The 8,541-nt window shown below is 35.5% G+C and overlaps 1 protein-coding gene across 1 annotated transcript; it reads left to right on the plus strand.

Annotated features, from left to right (window-relative positions):
* The first annotated feature begins 395 nt into the window (after positions 1–395).
* On the plus strand, positions 396–4,023 carry LOC111901960 (metal transporter Nramp5). Its single transcript, XM_023897830.3, has 13 exons — positions 396–578; positions 769–859; positions 944–984; positions 1,072–1,150; positions 1,230–1,334; positions 1,460–1,569; positions 2,102–2,283; positions 2,375–2,444; positions 2,582–2,755; positions 2,852–2,956; positions 3,071–3,202; positions 3,293–3,388; positions 3,467–4,023. The coding sequence occupies exons 1-13, from the start codon at positions 456–458 to the stop codon at positions 3,800–3,802; spliced, it is 1,644 nt and encodes a 547-aa protein (XP_023753598.1). The 5' UTR covers positions 396–455; the 3' UTR covers positions 3,803–4,023.
* The last annotated feature ends 4,518 nt before the right edge of the window (positions 4,024–8,541 follow it).

Here is an 8,541-nt window from a genome sequence, read left to right on the forward strand (position 1 = left end):
ATGCTTGTTTTAATAGGAAAACTTTCATCAGGTAATTTCCAAGTTTACCTTCTCATATATCAAAAGGTTGTGAAGTACAGTTGAAAATAATTTATAGACTACAAAGTTGGATCATACAACACAAAATGCCATCTACCCGTAAACCACCTAAAATCCAAATAATAAAATTACAAAACCTAACCCAAGTATGAGTCCATCTTTTTGTTCAATTATAGGCCAAAATTCCAAGAATATATAAGAAAACATGTATGAGGTCATAGACTGCTTTGAGACGGCATTGGTCTGTATTTTAGCCATGTGTCTTTACAAATTAGGGGCATATATTAATCCAAAACTACTGTAACTGTTCAAACTCCTGTATAAATAACACTTACAATTGAAAGCTTTAGTCACCAGTATTCATTGACACTCCATTGTCAAAGACAGGTTTATTTAAACACCATATATACGATCCAATGTCAGGCCGGATGCAACATGAACCACGAGTGAACCGCATTTCAGCTATTGATCAGAGTGGAAATGCATCTCCAGTTGTTCATAGCAAAGACTATGATCATCAAGAGATCATCGCTACGCAGGTTCATCATGCATAATTTATCTTTTTCCATTTTTTACGCAGAATATAAGCAGATTTAATTTCAACTTTTTAGCTAGTAAAACATTTAATAGAGAGGGTGATTATGCTCATGTTTAAAGCTGGTACAAAAATGGCTAAGAATTCGTATTTTTGACCAGTGTAATTTCAATTCTTTTCTTATTCTTGTAAAGGATAATCTTCAGAAGCCTGGATGGAAAGCTTTCCTATCGTTTGTTGGTCCTGGTTTCCTAGTTTCATTGGCTTATCTTGATCCTGGGAACTGTATGTCTTCATCTTGATCTCTTGATAACTCATTGTGCATTATCTTAATTGATCCCCACAAACTCATGAATATTTTGTATGCAGTGGAAACCGATTTACAAGCAGGAGCAAACCACAGATACGAGGTAAATGTTCATGCCAGGAACACCCATTGCTATAGTATAGAGAAACGCCCTTCAGTTTGATCACTGAATACCATTTTTTGTTTTCAGCTACTTTGGGTGATTTTAATTGGGTTAATCTTTGCACTTGTGATTCAATCTCTTGCTGCAAATTTAGGAGTATGCACGGGTAAGATACTGACACTTACTTATTGAGAAATTATTAAAATATACATATGCCAAGATATTACTGAATTTTTTGTTTTCAGGGAAGCATCTATCAGAGGTATGCAAGGCTGAATACCCAATATTTGTCAAGTATTGCCTTTGGCTGCTTGCTGAAATCGCAGTCATTGCAGCGGATATTCCCGAAGGTAAATTTTGAACTTATCTATGAATATTATTTTATTGATTATAAAACTATGATGATGAATCATAATTTGTTTCATTATATATCTTCTACTCAACTTTTTCTATTAAATTCTGATAATGTTGACAGTGATTGGGACGGCTTTTGCGTTGAATATCTTATTTAAGATTCCAGTTTGGGTTGGGGTTCTTCTCACTGGTTTTAGCACCCTCCTATTTCTTGGCATTCAAAGATATGGTGTAAGTTTATTTATTTATTTATTTATTTTTATTAATTATTACACAGCCTGCAAAAATGGAATAATTTTATTTAATGAAGGGCCTCAATTGAAGAAAAAAGGTTTTAGAAGTGTCACGCTCACGCCTTAGTATAAAAACGAACAGTAGCTTTCTCCAATTAGTTATTAATTTTTTAGTTTTTGTTTTTATTTGAAGGGTAGACTATATATCCCAAGGTCGAAGCTTGTCACATTCCATTTTGGATTGTTTAAATTTAATGGGGTCATCACTAATTAACCATCTTGATGATGGTTATTTCTAGAGTTTATTTCAAGATTTTCTGAAATCTGTGTACAATTATAATTAATTAAGAACTTCATTTACTATTTGAATAGTTTATTTACTTGGAACCTAGCTAGCAATCCAAATTTTTGTAGAATTTGTTGAAATACATAATGCCGACAACCGTCAACCACAAGTAGTTTCCAGTATATTAATTTAATCTACACATGCATGGGACTCTAAACTTTAATATACATGCACACACATATAGGTGAGGAAGCTTGAAGTATTGATAGCCCTTCTAGTTTTGGTTATGGCTGGTTGTTTCTTTGGAGAAATGAGCTATGTGAAGCCACCAGCTGCTGATTTACTAAAGGGAATGTTCATTCCAAAACTTGGTGGCCGAGGTGCTACTGGTGATGCCATTGCACTACTCGGTGCACTAGTTATGCCGTATGATCCCACTTCCCCTTAACTCATCTCTATGGTCTTCCCTGGAAAAAGTTTCAGTGTTTTTTAACACGTATTTTCCTCTTTACAACAGGCATAATCTCTTTCTTCATTCTGCTCTTGTTCTCTCCCGAAAGATACCAAATTCAGTTCAAGGCGTCAATGTAAGTCCTTTCATACGCTCATATATAAATATGTAGACCTCAAAGATCAAACAAAATAACTCCTCTGCAAAAATAATCTAGCATCAGAAGTCTAACTCTACTGGATGTGTCTTTATGGATGATATTTTGTACTACAGAATGCATGCAGATATTTCCTCATAGAAAGTGGCATTGCTCTCTTTATCGCATTTTTGATCAATGTCTCAATTATCGCTGTTTCTGGCACCGTTTGCTCAGCTGAGAACATGCCAAGTGACGCCTTGGAGCGCTGCAATGATCTTAGCCTTGACTCTGCTTCGTTTCTTCTTAGAGTATGATGAGTTCTATATGATGTCAATCTTGCGTGTCACTGTTATTAAAAGAAACTCAATAGAATTTCATAACCCCCTATTTTAATTACTACACAGAATGTTTTAGGGAAGTCCAGCTCCACTCTTTATGCAATTGCACTACTAGCCTCCGGTCAGAGTTCAACCATCACAGGCACTTATGCAGGACAATTTATAATGCAGGTTAATTAGGAACTTTACATTACAATATGCGATTACCAATGTCATTTCACTTTTAACTTTACCTTTCCACTAAATAAAGTGTGAGTACTGACTATGTGCTGCATGGTATTATAGGGTTTCTTGGAATTAAAGATGAGGAAATGGCTCAGAAACTTGATAACAAGATTGATAGCCATCACGCCAAGTTTAATAGTTTCGATCATTGGTGGATCTTCTGGAGCTGGAAGACTAATCATCATAGCATCGGTTAGTATCTCTGTTTTTGTAGTATGACATTACAAATTTACTTCCAAGCTTCTTTAAGATTGAGTTTGCATAATTAATGATCTTTGGCAGATGATATTGTCATTTGAACTTCCATTTGCCCTCATTCCACTCCTCAAGTTTAGTAGCACGACAACAAAAATGGGTCCATACAAAAATTCAATGATTGTAAGTTAGCAATTATCAGCATGATATGAATTCGAGGTAGCTAAAGTTCAAAGAAGATAATTCCTTTTCCTTGTGCAGATAATCGTCTTCTCATGGGTGGTAGGACTTGGGATTATCGGAATCAATATTTATTACCTGAGCACTTCATTTGTCAATTGGCTAATTCATAGCAGTTTGCCTAGAGTTGCCAACGTGTTCATTGGCATAATAGTGTTCCCTGTCATGGCCATCTATGTTATATCAGTACTCTACCTTATGCTTCGTAAAGATGTTGTTGTCACCTTTGTCGAACCAACTAAATTTGATCCCACCACACAAGTCAGCATGGAAAGAGGGGAAAATGGTGCTGATAGAGCAGTTGAGTTGAGTAATGCTCCTTATAGAGAGGATCTTGCTGATATACAATTCCCATGATAGTGCAATTGAAGTGCCTTTTGTGAATTCTGAACTCTCTGTTATCTAGCCTTAAGATAGTCTTTGTGGTTATAGATCGTTGTAGTTTCAGTATTTTGGTGGGAGCAGATATGGTTACATGAAACCATGCCTATGAATTCTCATAGAAGTTTGATGTGCCTACGCTTGTATGCCTACTGAGTTTTATAGTATTATTATAATCATATATTTCTCTTTGTTAAGAGCCAACAATCAAGAATAGCTTATTCTACTTTTATAGATAATGCCGTGAACTTTCGAATAGTGTATAGTCTTGAAAAGCTTTTCTGTAACAAAACAACAATCTGATTCAATATGCTCTGGGAATTTTGAGTATACATCTGTAGGAAAGGTTGGAAGTTGAAATGATTTTTAGCTTATACATAATTCTACAAGCACATTTATAAGGTTCTCCAAAAAACTTATCTGCAGGAATTCTGTTCTAACACTACGTACATGAAACAGTGAGTAGAGGACTAATCAGCGACAGAATCCATCCTTTAGTGTATCAGCCTTGTTTAGAGTTTAGTGACGGATATCGATGGAACATTAAAGAGGTATCAGTTTTTGCAGCGGAAGTTCTGTCGAAAAGATCATATACTTGACAAAATAAACTAAAATACGAACTAAAAGTGAGACACAAGTGCGACAGATTGTAGTTATCTGTGTTATGTCTCTAGTTTCTGTCGCTAATTTGGTTAATAGGACTGTTGAAAATCCATTGATCCATGCTTGCGACGCTACAAGTGGGACTAGAAGTGAGGGTTGCTATTCCGGTCAGCTTGTTAGACACCAATTGCTTAATATCATAATTTTAATTATATTTTATTTATAAAATATAAATATTAAATATAGAGTAACACTAGTGTTATTTTGTGTTCGAATTATTAATGTACATGTAATGTTAAGCGATAAAATGGCATAAACAGAGTCGAAAGGGAATTCTACGGTAATCAAGGTAAAACGGGGGAAGCGGGGATAACTCACCCATGGGTGGGCACGCCACTACAAGGAAAAAGGCCATTACCGGCGACAAAAGTCGCCGGTAATACTAATAGCGGCGACGGGTCGCCGGTACTGAGTCGCCGCTACTGCTTTGTCGCTATTGATCAGTTTGTCGCCGCTAATGATAAAAGTCGTCGCTATTGACTCTATCGCCGCTAATGAGTATTGTCGCCGGTAATGACTTCTGTCGCCGGGAAAAGTGTCGCCGGTAACAACTTCTGTCGCTGGTAAAAGTGTCGCCGGTAATTTTTTTTTCAATCTTTTTAATTTTTTTTTAATTAATGATTTTGGTTGCCGGTGATAGTGTCGCCGGTAAAAGTGTCGCCGGTAATTTTTTTTTCAATTTTTTAATTTTTTTTAATTAATGATTTTGGTTGCCGGTGATAATGTCGCCGGTAAAAGTGTCGTCGGTAATAAAAATATTCGATTAAATATCAAAACCAATAGTGTCAACGCTAATTACAAAACAAACATCAGAATACAATTAAATATCAAAAGTCATAATATCCGAGTAGCAAAACAACAAAATTTTTACAATTTACCAAGTAGCAAAACGCATATGCAAATAAAACTCATCCTTACGTACCATCATCGTCGTTCTCATCGTTTCATTGATTATTTTAGGATTCAAAAAATGAATAAAGCTCATCCCTACATGCCGGGTCGGCGAGCATTGCACGAAGATTTTCCAACTACATAATTAATAATAATATATATAAACTTATAAGTTAGATCGTCAAACATAAACAAAAACTATCAAAATACATTGCTATTTTTAAACTAAGATAGAAAACCAAAGTACATTGCTATTTCTCGCACTTGGGACAAAAACCAAATTACCAAACTTTTTAGCAAATAATCACCACAAAACCAAAACTACCAAATCAACATGCATTTTACGATGCTAAAGTAGATTGCTATTTTTAAACAAAGATAGAAAACCAAAGTACAATGCTATTTCTTGCACTTGGGACAAAAACTCAATTACCAAACTTTTTAGCAAATAATCACCACAAAACCAAAACTACCAATTCAACATGCATTTTACGATGCTAAAGTAGATTGCTATTTTTAAACTAAGATAGAAAACCAAAGTACATTGCTATTTCTTGCACTTGAGACAAAAACCAAATTACCAAGTGACAAGCTTTTGGTGACACATTAAATCCTTCTATAACCTACTTGGCCTGATTGACATCCCTAGACAAAACACAGTGACAAGCTTTTGGTGACACATTAAATCCATAGACACGGACCTAGGGGTTGTCCATGGTGGCACCGACAACCCCTGACTTTTTCGGCCGCAGCAGAAAATTTTCAAAAATTTAAATTTTCTACTACCGTACAACCTGTGACTTTTCCGTGCACCCCCTACTGTGAAATCCTACGTCTGCCCCTATTAAATCCTCCTTGTTATATTGTATTTAGTAACTTTTGGTTTAATTTACAGATTATTTTGATTTTTGCAACAAAAATTCCATCACTAAAAACTAAGCTTGTCGCTCCCTATATAATTTTTATCACTACCGTTGGCAATTTCTACAATTTTTTAGAATATTAGGAAATAGCGACGCTCTAATCTATCGTACATTTGTCGCTATAAATATGAATTTCCAAAAATATGCACCGTATAGGAGAGGAGAATGTTTATTCTACGCAAAAAGAAAGTGGTAGAACCTAAATTCCGTTGATTATCTCCTATATATTCTTTTTAGTTATACCAAGATATTCAAAAGATACTCACACATCCCCTAAAGTTAGAACATGTTAATTTTAACTGCCCAACTTGCAATATAGCAGAATAGTTGCTTCTTAAGGGATTTCATAGATATGTCTGAGTAGTTGTGTTGTACTAATAAGTCAAGCACAACCATTTAGAGCTTGAATTCCATAACTATAATGGAATGCATTCTAGAAAAATTGTGTACATGTGACATGTCTTTTGTTAATCAAGATTTGTCGCTAACCTACAGATAATTGGATTACTAGAAAAATGTGTATATGTGACATGTCTTTTGTTAAACAAGATTTGTCGCTAACCTACATACCATTGTCAATGGAATAGTTTCGGAATTTTCTCACTAGTAGAATGACGAAACTTGGACAACATGTTGACTTTCATAGTGTGATCTTCTCTTTAATCTTGTATATCAATTTCTTCAACATAATCCAAAAGTCAAGGTATGTGGTGTCAACTACAGCCAACCTTAAGTATGGTTCAATCTGTGGTGTGCAAGAAAGTTTGTGGTGATTAAGTAAAAGTTTTTGGTTACCAAATCAAGGTTTTCCATGCTCGGGACACCATAATTGTAACACCCTGTTTCAAATCATTTCATAATATGGGGTTGTAACCCGAAGAACAGTTATCATAAGGCTTTGGGCCTTGGGGAAAGAGATATTTAGACCCCTTTGGATGTGGGTAATGTACATTAGCTGATCCGGGAGTTCGGTTGGTGCTTTGGAGCCCAAGGGTATAACCGTAAAGTGATAATTTAAGCCTTTTATGAATTTTGGATTTAAGTTTGGTAATTTTTAAGGCAAAGGAGGGCTAATAGGGCTATAGAGTTTCTCAACACCTTTCCGTGGATATAAAGATCATCGGAATCGGAGTTGAAACGAAGAAATTATGATTGTTCAAAGTTGGAAAGGATTTGGAGGAAAACTGATCTCATGACATGAATAGTTGGAGCTCACGATGTGAGAAGTGATTAAATGGAAATGCTAATTTAAATTGTGCTCATGATGTGAGCATTAGGGGCTCACGACATGAGAACTGTGCAACCCAAGCCTACGGGTTTTTAGGATTTTCATCATATATAAGGGTTAGTTCCTTGTTTTTGGGGCGTTTTATGAGCCTCCTGTTGGATTAGATGTCTAAGCCCATAACTATAATTGGTATGTACTTGACCCGATAGTAGCATGGTCCTTTTAGGTTGCCTTCACCATAGCAACTTGACTAGATAAATTATGGAGAAAGAGGTTAATTATGATTTATTAATATATTATAGGAATAATATATTAAAATAAAATTCATATTATTTAATTAATATTGGTAAAGAATTAATTCAGAATTATTTTTGTGGTCAAAAGAGATTAATTAAATTAAGGGGACTGGTACTGTAATTATAAGATCGTTACAAGGTTGGGCTTAGGGTCCATAAGGATGGAATGGATGAAATTTATGTGGGAGTCCACATAGAATTCATCCAAGGGGCCTTCTGGAAGGATCATATGGGTTGCTTAAGGACTAAGCAATTGGATTAGGGTTTTGACTGAAACCCTAGTTGCTCAACTATATAAGGAACCCTTGGGCATGCAGAAATCGACCACTAAAAACCCTAGAAGGATCTTGAGCCGATTTTATGCCTCTCCCTCCCCCCCTCTCTCTCTCTCTAATATTCTTCCATTGCTTGTGGTGTTTGTGATCTATTAGAGGCATCACATTTGAGGTGCTAAGTTCTCAAAGGTTGACGATCAAGCTAGCTACAATTGAAAGTTAAGATTATAACTTTGTTTTAGATATAAATTTCAATTTTTGCATGCTAGATTAGGGTTATAGCTTTGGATGATTATTATTGCATGTACAATTAGAGAAAACCTAGATCCAAAACTTTAGGGTTGCATGTGCACCATAGGATTAATGTAATGCTCAAAACCCATCACCTCCATTATATCTAGATCATCTTTAGAGAAACCCTAGCCCCCTTTCACCATTT

Source organism: Lactuca sativa, chromosome 6 (genome assembly GCF_002870075.4).
Source record: "Lactuca sativa cultivar Salinas chromosome 6, Lsat_Salinas_v11, whole genome shotgun sequence".
Classification (NCBI taxonomy): domain Eukaryota; kingdom Viridiplantae; phylum Streptophyta; class Magnoliopsida; order Asterales; family Asteraceae; genus Lactuca; species Lactuca sativa.